Raw genomic sequence first — 13,760 nt, forward strand, 5'->3', positions numbered from 1 at the left:
ACAGAGATACGTGCTCAAAAGAGTGGCTGGGTAGAGGCCCTGGAAGCAGAGTCCATGGTGGCTCAAGAGGTACACATGAGTGCTGCAGGCAGATGGCAGTGGGCCAGGTCTGGATTGAAGAGACTGAAGTAGAGAAAATGGGAAGGGAAACAAGGAAAGGCAGGAAAAATCCAGGTCTGCAGAGGCTAAACATCAGGGCCCCAGCCTCATCCTCGCTACTTACTACTCCTCTAAGCAATGAGCCACTCTTTCAAGCCTCAACTCCTTTTATTTTAAAAATAAATTTATCTACCTATTTATTTATATTTTTGGCTGCACTGGGTGTTCGTTGCTACGCGCAGGCTTTCTCTAGTTGTGGTGCGTGGGCTTCTCACTGTGGTGGCTTCTCTTGTCATGGAGCGTGGGCTCTAGGTGCCCAGGCTTCAGTAGTTGTGGCTCGCGGGCTTAGTTGCTCCGCGCAAGCCTCAACTTCTCACCTGTAAAACAGGAAGGACAATCTGCCCTGTCATGGTGCTGCTGGGGATCAAAAGTACAGGACCATGTTTGATGACAAGGAGTCCTACAAGTTTAAATTAAGAAGAAAGAATGAACCAACTTGGGGATGTGCTCAACAGAGGAGGGCAAAAGAGAGGAAGCTGATCCCAAGGTCTCCACCCTGCATAAATGTACTTTCCCTCCATCTGCATCTATTCATGAGGGTCACCAAAATCCTTCCTTGCATTTTACTTTTAAATTTATTGTTTTCCCTCTTGGATCTCATTCAGAAATTGTTACATTGTTAGACTTACATTCTAGAACATGCAGAAACAGCAGAAGAACAGAGTCACTTTAGATCACTCGAGGGGCAGTTCATTTCTAAAGATGCATTCTAAAACACTCGCTTTTGAAAAGTTTCCTTGGAATTAGTTGGGGGAAAAAAGCAAGAAAATAGTCTTAACTACAGAATGTAATTTTTAAGGAAATGCAGCTTTATTTGTTTCAAGTACAAACAATAACTTGGGCTTGGCTAACCAAATGTTGCCTAATCAAGGGAACCTGCTTTAATGTGTAGATATAAATGATTTACAGTTAGCACAATCACTCACAGGTAGAAGAATGCTTCTATGATGCAGAAAAATAACTTCTCGTCTTATAGAGACATCTCGTTCCACAATCACTCCACTATTTGCTTAAGCAATCCCTTCTCCCCCGCCCACCCACCCCACACACAGTTCAAATATAAACTTCACTTCATTCCCCCTAGATCACAACATACATCAAATAAGTGAAACGTACGTTCCATGTTGCCACAGACGTTGGATTGGTGAGGCCAGCCTTTTTCAACCTGAGCATTCTCATCAAGAGTACTAAGTCTAAATGAGTGAAATATGTTCACAATGTGCGTATATGGACACCAAACAATTGTGAGCTTTTATCATCTGAATTCATAATTTGCCAGGTTTAAATATAGAAAAACACATTTTTATTTGAGCATATTCATGAAGAGTAGAAGTAGCTGGATTCTTTAAGCTGCAATAATTAAGTATGTTTACACTGGTCAAGACTGTAGTACTAGCTTTAAGCAACTATACCATTCTGGGGGAGACCGGAAACGCATTGAAACAACTTGACAGCAAAACACCTTTTTGCACTGAGCATGATCATTCAGCCTGATCAGGCTGAAGGGAGTGATACAAAGACTATCCAGTAATCCACGTGAGGATTTATCCTGAAAGAAATTCACTTTCCTAGAGTAAGTACAGGGAGCTACGGATCAGAACACTGCCAAAGATGGCTGGTAGGCATTTCTGTCAAGAAGGCTATCCTATCTGGGGACTGCAGAATTCTCGAGTGTCTTGGTTGTCTTAAGTATCTTGGCAAGCACCAGCATAACCAGGTAGGAAGGCTGTGTCAAGGGGACAGACCTAAGGTGCCTCTCCCCTATACTGACAACTCTATGGCCCGAAAGGCAAAGGGCACAGTGTGCCCTGGCCCAGGCTGCATCCTAGGGCAACAATCTGACTACACACTTCCCTACAGAGGATGGCAAGTGGTTCAGACACCAAGGCCCAGTAGAGGCCCAGACAAGGAGGAGGCACGGAGAACTAGAAGAGGGGTGATGGGAAGATTCACCTCTAGGCTCCCAAGAAGCCAGGGCAACAGTCACAGCTCCAAGGAGCTGGCTGGGTTTGGCCAAAGCAACGTGTAAAGCCAGGCTCTACTCTCCTTAGCTACTTCTGTTTGGTTGAAACGCCTCACCTAACAGAAACAAATTCTTCATGTCTAACGTAATACTGTTTCCAGAAGTATTTCTTTTCTCCCTAAGATTTACAAATGCAGAGCAGTAATCATTCTCCTGAGAGCAAACACTAGAATGATTACATAACCCTCATTCACATTTTACTGAGCATTTTTAGTGGCCAGCACAGATTAATTTTAAACTATGAAAAATGAAGTACACAGCTTAAAATAGCAATATTCCCCATCTTCCATTTAAAAGCTATTCAAACACGTGTACTTCCTGTGGAACGTCTTCAAAGTCTAGCCCCTGTCCTGGAGGAAGTCTTTCTTCCTACTTCTCTGATAGGTCTAACAGGTCAGGTTTGACAACACTTATTACTTCAAATAATGGGGCTGGCTGGAGGAAACGAGCTTCCTTTGGAATGGGAACAAAGTCTGCTAAAACCGCACTCACTCAGCTCTCCTGGACCCCGTCCTCCCCCGGAGCCTGAAGTTGTTATGGTTCCCTACACAAACCGGAGAGGAAAGAAGCCCACCTTCTACCACAGCAGGGCCACTCAAGAAATCCAACACTCATAAAGAAAGATGGAGTCTATCTGCTTATGATTAAGAACTTTTCAGAAATGAGAATATTCACAAAAGAAGAGGCAAAGGCAAATCCCTTGCCTCTGAGCTAAGGAAGCAGAAGTCAGTGTGTAGGGCAGAGGGGCCCCTGACTCCATGAAGGGAGACTGAGTTATCCCCTACCCACTGTGCTCACTGACTCCCCACCTTGCTTTGTTTCTTTTTAAAGGATAAGTTAAGTTTTCCATTTGTATAAAAGCTGACAATACTATGAATAAAGCTAGCATCCATAAAGCAATTAAATAAAATGCTCAGGTGAAACAAAGACCTCTGTGAGGAGGATCAAAGTTAGGACCCTAAGCACTGCTGTCAAAATCAGCTGTACTACCTTGATGGTAACTTTGGTATTCACCTCTGAAAACTTAAATGGGACATGCCATACAGGTTTCAGGTTTGTCACTTTCAAAAAATTTTTCCCACAAAGGACTATAGTTATAATCGCTTAGTCTTTGAAGCTACTGGATATATCTGATGGTGAGGTGGGAATAGGGGTGGTCATTAGATTAGTAATCTCAGTTTTTTTGTTCTGGCTGGATGAAAAGGAGTTAAATTGTTTACCCTTATCATGGCCCAAAGCCTCCTGAGGTTCCTGCAAAATAGATTCCAGCTTCTAATCTGGTTCTACTTCTTGAAGGACTGAGCAGAGCTCACACACAGAACTCAATGTGAAATGGATTTGGGGGATGGAGAAAGGTAATTGTTCTTTTACGTAATTCCCTCAGAGCCTCAACATGGATATTAACTAAACCCATCCTTGAAACCAACCATCAAAATTCTCTGAAACCCTAACTTTGCAGCATTCAGAGGTCCACTGTCAGGCTCTAGGCTGATAGGATTCTGGGAGAGCTGTGTCCCCAACTACTCTGAATCATTCTCAGCTCTGCCAGCAACCCTTTTCCTACCTGAAAAACGGATGTGCTTTGTATCAGAGTTAAGAAGATGAATGAATACCTCATATTCCCAGGCAAAGGCTCTCACTCAGGTTCCCATTAAGTTCATTTTCAAACTAGTTTCCTGTCGGTCTGTGAATGAAATGACCCCCTCACTCCCCTGTAACACAACGGGGAAGAGCTGAATTCTTCCTACTACTTGCTCCCTTGACTTTCTCCCTAATGTTTGTGACAGTTACATTAAAACAGTTCCACTGCCGAATCACAGCATTATCTAATTTACAGGAATGAGAGGGTGGAGAATACAAACTGGCAGCCCGCAGACATGCTTTGTTTAGCCCACTACATCTTGAATGATCTTCAAGTCGCTGTCAACATTTTTAAAATTAGGGAATTACAAATAAAATTCTGGAGTTCTACCTCCTTCTGAAAAATCAGAAGGCCTGCCAAACACTGGACCTGTTTCTGCCTAACACTTAGGGCCCCATAACTGCCCTCCCAGATAAGCTTCCCCAGTGCAGCCCCACCCTACGCAGCATGCTGCACTCACTTAGGTTTATCTGCGTGGCTCCCCTGGGCGTGTGGCTTTGCTGGCTTTGCGAACCTTAATCTAGGGCAATTCCTTCATTTCCAACAGAAAGGTAACCTGCCTGAGGCTACACATCAAGTTAGAGGCAGAGGAGGACGAAAGTCAGGGTCAGGGATCTTTCCTTCTAATATGGCACACTGCCTCTCTAGAGGACCACAGCTGCTCTCAGCATTTCTTCCACCAATCACCTACATTTTTAAAGTGGAACATGTAACATTTTCTACATTCCCTCTTATCCATTCTTTTTTGTACGTTTGGATTTCCTTATATGTGACAACCTTCTATCAGTGATTTCATTTATATATTATCTCCAAACCTAAAGAAGCAATGAATCAGCAATCAGACAAAACTGAAATATCAACTTTTGCACACCTCAGCAGACACAGGACCAGAAGGAGTCTTAGAAACCAAGTGACAGCCTAACAACTAGCTATACAGACAGGGAAAATGGGGACCAGAGAAGTATATGCCTGGGGTGCAGGGTTCCTAGGTAACAGAGCCAGTCTTCAATCTGCCAGCTCAGTGCTCTTTCTACTGTACCATGTCACCTCTGTGCAGTGACCTAGGCTGTGGGGGACCAAGGACCAGCTTGCTCCACCTAAAACAAAAGCTACATAACTTCCTCACATAGACATGGCCCACCTTCACTCTGTCAAGAACTAGGGTTTAGAATGTGTTACAAACCATCAATTTATAGAGCTGGATTTGCACTGGAAGACAACTTTTCTTTAGAACTGGTATTTGGTGGAGAGTATGAATGTCACAGAACCTGGTGGTCTTTATAACACGGGTTGTTAGAAAAGCTAAGCCCCATGTGAGAAAAGTTGCTGTAACAACATCATAGCACCTTTGCTTCAACTTCAAAAGAGAAAAAGGCAATGGTAAAAAGCTTTAATAATAGACTGAATGTGTTTTTATAGGCAACCAATTAGCAGATTAATGAGCCATTTAAATATCTTTACTTAAAACCAATATTCAAGAAAGATGAACCCCAAATGCAGCCTCTTATACTGACCAACATAACTAAGTACGAATGAAGTCAACGGTGCACCCCATCAGCATGCTGCGGTGTATGTCAACAAAATGAGCCCTCCCCGACCCCGAGCCCTGGTCCCCTGGCAAACAGAGATAAATGATTGTGCACTGCGTGATGATACCATTAGGTGAGAACTTTGGTTCATGCAGTCGGCTGCCACAGAGGTTGCACTCAAAACCCACAGCCCCGGCGCCCGAAGTCAGTCAGCGGCGCAGCTCGCGGCATCAGCCGTGCTCCTTCCACAACACCAGGTGAATACTGTGGTCAGGCATGCTGGTGGCAAAGACCAAGCCCGTGTCATTGTGCCCATCCAGTCCATTCAGCCAGGACGCTTCGCCTGCTAGGAAGCTGGAGCCTCTCTTGGATTTCCTATACTCTGGGAGAGGCCAGCGGCTAATCAGGCTCTCTGTCCGCAAGTCCATGATATACAGGTAGCGGTTGTCAAACAGCAGGGCAAAGATATCTCCAAAGCCAAGCAAGGCCAAGTTTGCTATCTCAGGAGTCTTGATGACCCTACAAGGATGAGAGTTAATAAACATGAACCAGAAGGCACCTGTGCTTCTGTTTACGCTACTGTCATCTTTTCTGGAGAAATTTAAAACCAATGCAAAATTCAAGCAGCAAACTTAGAGTTAAACAAAACATTTTTATAAAAAGGAAAATATGAGGACAAAGAGCTCACCCTCCTTTAGAAAAAAGGCCGGGGAGAAGAGCCCTTCATAATGATAAGGGAATATAACATAGGCATATAAGGAGATGAATATTTATAAAAGCACAAAATGCCCATCTAAGCTGGAAAGGATCTTACAGATTATCTCGTTTAATACTCTCACTTCTAAGATGTGAAAACTGAAGTACAGCCAGGGTAAATAATTTGGCTAAGGATTCACAACTAGTTAGTTACCAGTCAGAACGAGAGGGTAACACTCAACTCTTACCACTAGGTAAAAACTACTATACAGTCATCCCTTGTTATCCAAGGGGACTGGTTCCTGGGCGCCCCCAGATACCCAAATCCGAGGATGCTCCAGTCCCTTACATAAAACGGCGTAGTACAGCTGGCCCTCCACATCCATGGATGCAGAGCACACGGATATGGAGGGCCGATGGTACTGGCCTAGGGGAACCTGCCCCAGCCCAGAACAAAGACTAAAAACCAAGTGACTCAGACTCAGTGCTTCTCTATTCGGCACGTAGCAAACACAGGTTCCTCTCTAAGAACAGCAGAGGCTGAATATATAAAGTTCCCCCAAATAATTCAGAAATATTTATTAATAGATTGATAATAAGTTAGAGAAAACTGTGAGAGTTGGGAGGACAGCCTTAACCTTCTCAGGTTGGCAGTTCCTAAAACATCGACGACAAAGGCAGAAAGTGGGAGGGACCTTGCCAAACAGGAACACAAATGAAAAAAAACAAAACGAAACAAAACCCTCCGTCTCTCTTATCTGCACATTTAGTAAGGCGAAAAGTTGCTCTCCTCTTTGGAGGCACTAGGAAAAGAGCTATAAGACAAGGGATATACAAATTCTGCTGTGACAATATACTTGAGCCTAGGTGAGACTCCAGTTTATGCTACATCTTAACGAGGACACTACCAACTAGTGTATGTCCAAGAGGTCAATCAGAAGGGACAGGGCCTGGTGACCAGGACAAGCAAGGAACAGCTGAAGAATATGAGCTTGAGGCGGGGAGAAAGCAAAGTGGCAGGGACAGGGAAGCTATACACGATCATCGCCTTTCAATAGTGAAGGATGCGTGAGAGGCCAGGCATTAGGCGCTCTAGCAGAGAGAACGAAGGTCAAAGGGCAAGACCGTTACAAAGGAGCAGATTTTAGTCTGGTATCAGGAAGGGAGGGGATTTAGCAGTGCAGAGTAAGACCTGCTCCTCACACTCAAACAGTCCAAAACAACCTTCTTAACCTGCTTCTCTTCTTCATTTCCTTGCTTGCTCATTCACCCAGCTGCTCAAGCTAGGAAACATGGCAACCATGCAAATCTCAAACCACAAATCCAATCACCAAGATCTATGGATTTTACCTCCTAAACTTTCCTTTAATTTATTCACTACTACCTGAACTGCCCCAACTCTGACCCAGGACATCACCTTTGCCTGCACTGCTACCAAGAGTTTTCAATGGGTGCCCCCACGTCTGCCCTTGGCCCCTTCCAATCAGTCAACCTCACACTAAAATCTAATCCTATCATATTTTAAACTTTTAAACCCTTCAATGGCTCTCTACCGCACACACATCTGCCACTCTGGCCTTCTTTCAGTCACTCAAAGGCACCAGGCTCTAGGGTCTCAGGGCCTTTCAGCAGACTCTGCCCTCGCGTCTACAATGCTCCTCGCTGCACTCTCGCCCCTGGCGCTTAGTGAAATGCGTCTACTCATCCTTTAGAGCTCGGCCCCAATCTCCTCCTCAAAGAAGCTTTCCTTTACTCCTCAAACTAGGCAGGGTCTCAAAGTACCCTGAACCATGTTGCTCTTATCTCAACCATGAAAACACCTGAATGTAGTCAGCTGTTTAATTTAGTCAGCCTTCCCTGGGTAGTCATTTCCACAAGTTTGGTAAGTATCTCTGCTGGTTCCCAGTGTACATCACAGTGCCTAACATACAGGTTAAATAAGTAAGTATCTGCTAATGACTAGAGAAGTGGTGCAGTAAGCATGGGAAAATACAAATTCCTACAAGAGAGAGCCAAAGGAAACTGGGGGAAGCAGCAGGAAAGTCTAGTAAGTCCCACATCATCAACACAAGCAGAAAATGACCAGAAACTTGGAAAACAGAGTGGCTAGGGGACAGGACTTAAGCCTGAGGAAGTTGAGCTGACTCCAAAGACCCCAGCACAAATGTTCTGCAGGACAGAACACAGGTCCTGACAGGCTCACAGCCTGTCTACTTTGATTACTTTAGAACTGTAAACAGACATCCCTGCTGTGCACTCTGGGCCCTTAAACCTACAAAACCCCACCTGCTGTACTGAGATAACCTAGCTCAAGGGATTGCACCATAACTTAGCTTTATGGAGCAACATGCTACTATTTGTGCTTTCTTTTCAATTAGCATCAAAGCTTACAGAATGCAACCTGGTCCTGGCAACTGAGGCCACAGGATTTGTACAAGATTTCAAAAAGAGGCTGTTATGTTCATGTTTGAGGGGAAAAAGCAAGAGATAAAATAGCCCCTTTTCAAAAAATAAAAAAATCTGAACTTAGTACTTGCTAGCAGCAAACAATCTTGCAGATTTATTGGTTACAGCTAGTATATCGAAACATCAAAAATTAACAGAACTTTCATCTGGGACTCTGGACTCTATATGCCATTCTGAGTACGAAGCACGAGGATATAGGATCAAATTAAACCTTTAGAGACTCTCAAACTCTAAGCATTAATCACATTATAATACCTCTATTCCACCTTGCCTCTTCACCCCTCTCTCCCAAATTTTAATTCAAAACAAAAACAATATTAAACTATCAAAGATCTGATTTTCCCATGGTGACTAAGGTCATATCTGTGGGGAACTGGTTCCAGGACCCCCTTGGATAACAAAATGCATGGACGCTCAAGTCCTTTGTATAAAATGGTGCAGTATCTGCATATAACCTACACACATCCTCTCGTATACTTCAAACCATCTCTAGATTACTTACATCTAATACAATGCAAATGCTATGTAAATAGTTGCTGATGCATGGCAAATTCAAGTTTTGCTTTTTGGAACTTTCTGGACTTTTTTTTTTTATATATTTTTGATCCTCAGTTGGTTGAATCTGTGGGTGCGGAACCCATGGCCAAATGTACTTCAATTTCTTACTTTGCAAAGAATCAAGTTCTTTCAAAAGTTCCTTCTCTCTGGCTTGCTGGTTCCTTAAGCATATGCCTGCCTGATGATCCAACCACAGATGGATGGATGGATGGATGCTGGACTAGGGTGAGCTGTGGGATATTGGGCAAGGCCCTTATCCTCTCTCAGCTTCAGTTTCCCCATCTATAAAATGAAGAGGTTGGACTAATGTTTTCTGGTATCTCTTCCAGTCTTTTTTTGTCAAAATGTAGTTATCAATCATTTCTAGAAATTATTCTGACAGCTTGGAAATCTAACTGGTTAGAAATGTAGGTCTAACTCCAGGAAGACATAAATGAGGTTGTAACTTTACAACCAGAGAGACTGGGCCCACCAAAGTCCTGCGGGCTAGTGGGATCAGATCCCATACAAGTTGACCTCAAACAGTCATGCATAAAAACAATGAAGAAAATGTTCAGTTTGTGTCCCCAGGCCAGCACTTCCTGAAGCATGCTATGGAACACTAATTCTGTGAGCTGTTAACATGTGCTCCTCAAAACAAGGGCTCTATGCACAATACATGTGAAGTACAGTAGGTTAAACAAATTAAAACAGGTTTCTTTATGTAGGACTTCTCACACCTATTAGTAATAAAAACCTGTCAGGTCGTCTGCTAGGTCCTCATTACAGGCATTTCATTTAACCTTTACTTTACAGGTGAGACAATTCAGACACAGAAAGGTTAAGAAACTTACATAAAATCACACAGCTCATAAGAAAGAGAACTAGGTCTTAAACCAAGGTTTATTTATCACCAAAGTAGGTTCTCTTAATCACCGTATGTCACTGGCTTCCATCAGCCTCCAATATGCTAACAGATACCACCAGTCTCCAAGAGGGGTCTATGATATACAGTGAATCACAAAATAATTTGTCTACGGACCTCTATTTCTTTCTTTGGAGAGAAACTTTGCAGGTTGTAACTTTCTCCAAGTTTCTCTTTCTGCTAGTCAGCGGAAAGCCACTCAATCCCTCAACACAGAATTTCAACTGACCAGGAAGTAGAACTTAAAATATTAGAACTAGAGGAGATGTGAAAGATCTTTTCATCCAAACTCTTCATTTTCCAGAGAAGCTGGAAGGGAAATTCAGAAATTCTTAAAGTGGAAGTAACTCAAAGTAAGAAGACTTAGAATCTAGACCCTTTACATTCTAACATATAACTCTAATTACTGCCTTTAAAACATTTTTAAGTGTGAGATTTTCAGCACACAACTGATGGACTAAACATTTCCCCAAAGCAAGTTACTAACTGGTTTATGGAAATATTTAGTCTTGCCTTTATTATTATTATTTTTTTTTTTTTTTTGCGGTACGAGGGCCTCTCACTGTTGTGGCCTCTCCCGCTGCGGAGCACAGGCTCCGGACGCGCAGGCTCAGCGGCCATGGCTCACAGGTCCAGCCGCTTCGTGGCATATGGGATCTTCCCGGACCGGGGCACGAACCCGAGTCCCCTGCATCGGCAGGCAGACTCACAACCACTGCGCTACCAGGGAAGCCCTTGCCTTTATTATTAAACTGCAACAGACTGTTAAAGGTAAAGGTCCAAGGGAATATTACCTGAGAATATCATAACTGGCAAAGTCCCACTGGTAGAGACCCAGTGCCGAACTACAGACAATGTATTTGCCATCAAAATGAAGTCTTGGCTGCAGGCAGATACTTCTATCCTCAGAGACAGACAACGTCTTTAAGCACTTACAGTTAATTTCTCTCCCAATTGGCCAAATCTACAGATAAGAGAAAATTAGGAAAGATGAGAGATCACATCACCATGGAAAAGCTTGTCCTTAAACAACGTGGCCTGTGTTTGCTGACGTCAAATACAAAGTGAAGTAAACTGGAGAGACCACAGGTTTTACAGCTGAAGCATGGGTTCAAATTCTGATTTGGCACATATGTGTTGCGTAATCTTGGGTAAAATATTTAACCTCTTTGAACCTTAGTTCCTGCAGTGAAGATGGTTAGTGCCTACCATATGGAACAGTTTAAAAGATGCAATAAAAATACATGTAAGAGTGCTCTGTGAACTTTTTTGCAAATTGCTATTATTATGACACAAGTAAATGTTTATGTTTTCATACTTTAGATCTAAGGACTGAGGAGAGCAGGAGATATATGTCTTAAGAAAAGGTAAGAACGCATCGAAGATAAATTTCTGTGGATTTTTTTCCCCCTTCATTTACAAATCAGAGTTAGAAACTGCCTAGAACACAGGAAAATGAACAATTCTCTTTCCAGTGGGTTTAAGAGGGCTTAAAGACATTCCTTCCTCCCTTGAAATATTCCCCCGTGCCACACTCTTTCATAGGGCAAAGTAATGGAGGGAAAAAAACCTCACCTTGATCTCATATTTGTCTGCACTTAAGAGGATGTAGTCTCCAGGGCTGTGCAAGAGAGACTTGACTTTGCACTTTTGCAAGACCACCTAGAAATAATAAATATCCATGTTACAGAAAGATCCTTTTAGTACTGCTCCTACCCCTATTAAAATAGGAAAAAGAGCTCAAAATGATATGGTATATGAGTAATCTATAACTCTATGTTAACTATAACACAAGTTAACCTTTACTAAGAGTTTTACTATTACCAGATTCTTTAGATTATTAGCAAGACCTAAAAGTGTCTAATGTTGGCAGCATTTACTCTTAGCTTTAGTCTGGAAGCAAACACTAGGACTGACTTTAAAAATTATAAAACGTGACTTCATAAAAAATGTGAGGGATAGGAAAGAAAAAAGTCCATTCACATAGTAGATACAAAGGACCTGTTTTCATAAGCATGTGCATCATACAGGGAAAGGCACTCGACTTGGGACCAGAATCTGTCATATGTTGACTCTGCAACCTTGGGCAGGACCATCTAACCTCTTCATTTCTCAGTTTCCTCATCTTTAAAATAGGGGATGGGGCACCTATTATCTCAAATAATTGTAGTGAAAATGAAATAAAACAAAGAAAATAATAATGTAATAGAAGCTAACATTCCATTAGCATGTGGGATAATCTGTAAACACTAGCTTCTGGTTATTTTAGGAATAAATAAGCATAAAGTGAGAGGGGAGGCCAGGCTCACTCATTCAGAAGCCTGGGTTGCAGATTCAAATGAAACTGACAGACCTGCTACTGAGTGCCAGGCACCTTGCTGGGTTCTGTCCCATCATCTCATTTAGTGCTCACAGGGACACCTAGCAGATGACGAAACGCAGGCCCTGAAGGGAAGAGTAACTTACCAAGACATCTCAGTCAGTGTCCTGGCCCCAAGCCCACTGTTTTTAACGTAACACCAACTTGTATTATGTAACTTTTCTATTTAAAATTGGATGCACCCAGTACAGAATTTTTTTCCCCAATGTTTTTATTGCAGTAAAATACACATAACATAAAATGTAGAATCTTAACCATTTTTAAGTGTACAGTTCGGTGGTATTACTGGTCTTCTCACACAATCACCCACCCAGTCTAAAAGCCACTAGTCATCAGATTCTTTCTTCTTCTTTGTTCCCCATGAGTAAGTTCAGTTGGCTTTACCTTAAAGACACATCCTTCGTGTATGCCCTTCTCTTTCTTTATTGCCACCCAAGTCCAAGCCGTGGGTCTCTTTTGCTTAGACTACTGCAAAAGCCTAACTGGCCACCCTGCATCCACTTGTGCCCCACTGTAACCCATTTTTCACTCAGCAGTTATCTTTTTTTTTTTTTAACTTGCTTTTAAATTTATTTATTTATTTATTTATTTTTGGCTGTGTTGGGTCTTCGTTTCTGTGCGAGGACTTTCTCTAGTTGCGGCAAGCAGGGGCCACTCTTCATTGCAGTGCGCGGGGCTCTCACTATCGCGGCCTCTTGCGGAGCACAGGCTCCAGACGTGCAGGCTCAGTAGTTGTGGCTCATGGGCCTAGTTGCTCCGCGGCATGTGGGATCTTCCCAGACCAGGGCTCGAACCCGTGTCCCCTGCATTGGCAGGCAGATTCTCAACCACTGCGCCACGAGGGAAGCCCAGCAGTTATCTTCTTAAAACATGAAAATCACATCAGACTCTTGCTCAGAACTCATCACTTGCTTTCTACTATACTTACAATAATCCAGAATCCTTAATGAGGTCTAGTAAAGCGTACATGATGGCCCCTCTCCCACACCTCCCCCAACTACAGCACAGCTCCGCTGGCCTTCCAGGGCATCAGCTTATCAAATGTTCTAGGCTCTTTCCCACCCCAGGGCCTGTGCACATACGGCACCCTCTGAAACACTCCATTTACACAGTTACCTCCCATTTATTCTTCACATTTGGCCCCTTCTCTAAAAGCTTTACCTGAATCAAAATGAATTAGACCCTGCACTTTTCCTCCATAGCACTTAACACAATTTGTGAACTTGTGAAATTACTAATAACTATTCCTCCTACTAGACTAACATTCGCATCAAGCCTGGGTCTGTTTTGCTCACTCCTGCATCCTTAGCCCCTCACAGAATAGCATGATAAACTCAAGAAAAGTGTTTCTGCATGGCATTTCCACTGTTTACACGGCTTTTGATTCTCACAGCGATCATTTT

At 42.9% G+C, this 13,760-nt stretch overlaps 1 protein-coding gene across 2 annotated transcripts in view; it reads right to left on the reverse strand.

The window, feature by feature from the left end:
- Positions 1 to 947: 947 nt before the first annotated feature.
- The window catches only part of FBXW2 (F-box and WD repeat domain containing 2), a 32,015-nt gene continuing 19,202 nt past the window's right edge, over positions 948 to 13,760 (reverse strand). For both annotated transcript variants that reach the window (XM_022578891.2, XM_022578890.2), the window contains 3 exons: positions 11,553 to 11,639; positions 10,772 to 10,941; positions 948 to 5,872 (listed from right to left, as the gene is read on the reverse strand). In XM_022578891.2, coding sequence (XP_022434599.1) covers positions 5,584 to 5,872; positions 10,772 to 10,941; positions 11,553 to 11,639 — 546 coding nt within the window. In that variant the 3' untranslated portion in view covers positions 948 to 5,583. The remainder of the gene's footprint in view (positions 5,873 to 10,771; positions 10,942 to 11,552; positions 11,640 to 13,760) is intronic.

The sequence above is a fragment of the Delphinapterus leucas genome, chromosome 6 (assembly GCF_059928025.1).
Source record: "Delphinapterus leucas isolate spDelLeu-1000000601 "Yukka" chromosome 6, BTC_Dleu_Yukka2, whole genome shotgun sequence".
NCBI lineage: Eukaryota > Metazoa > Chordata > Mammalia > Artiodactyla > Monodontidae > Delphinapterus > Delphinapterus leucas.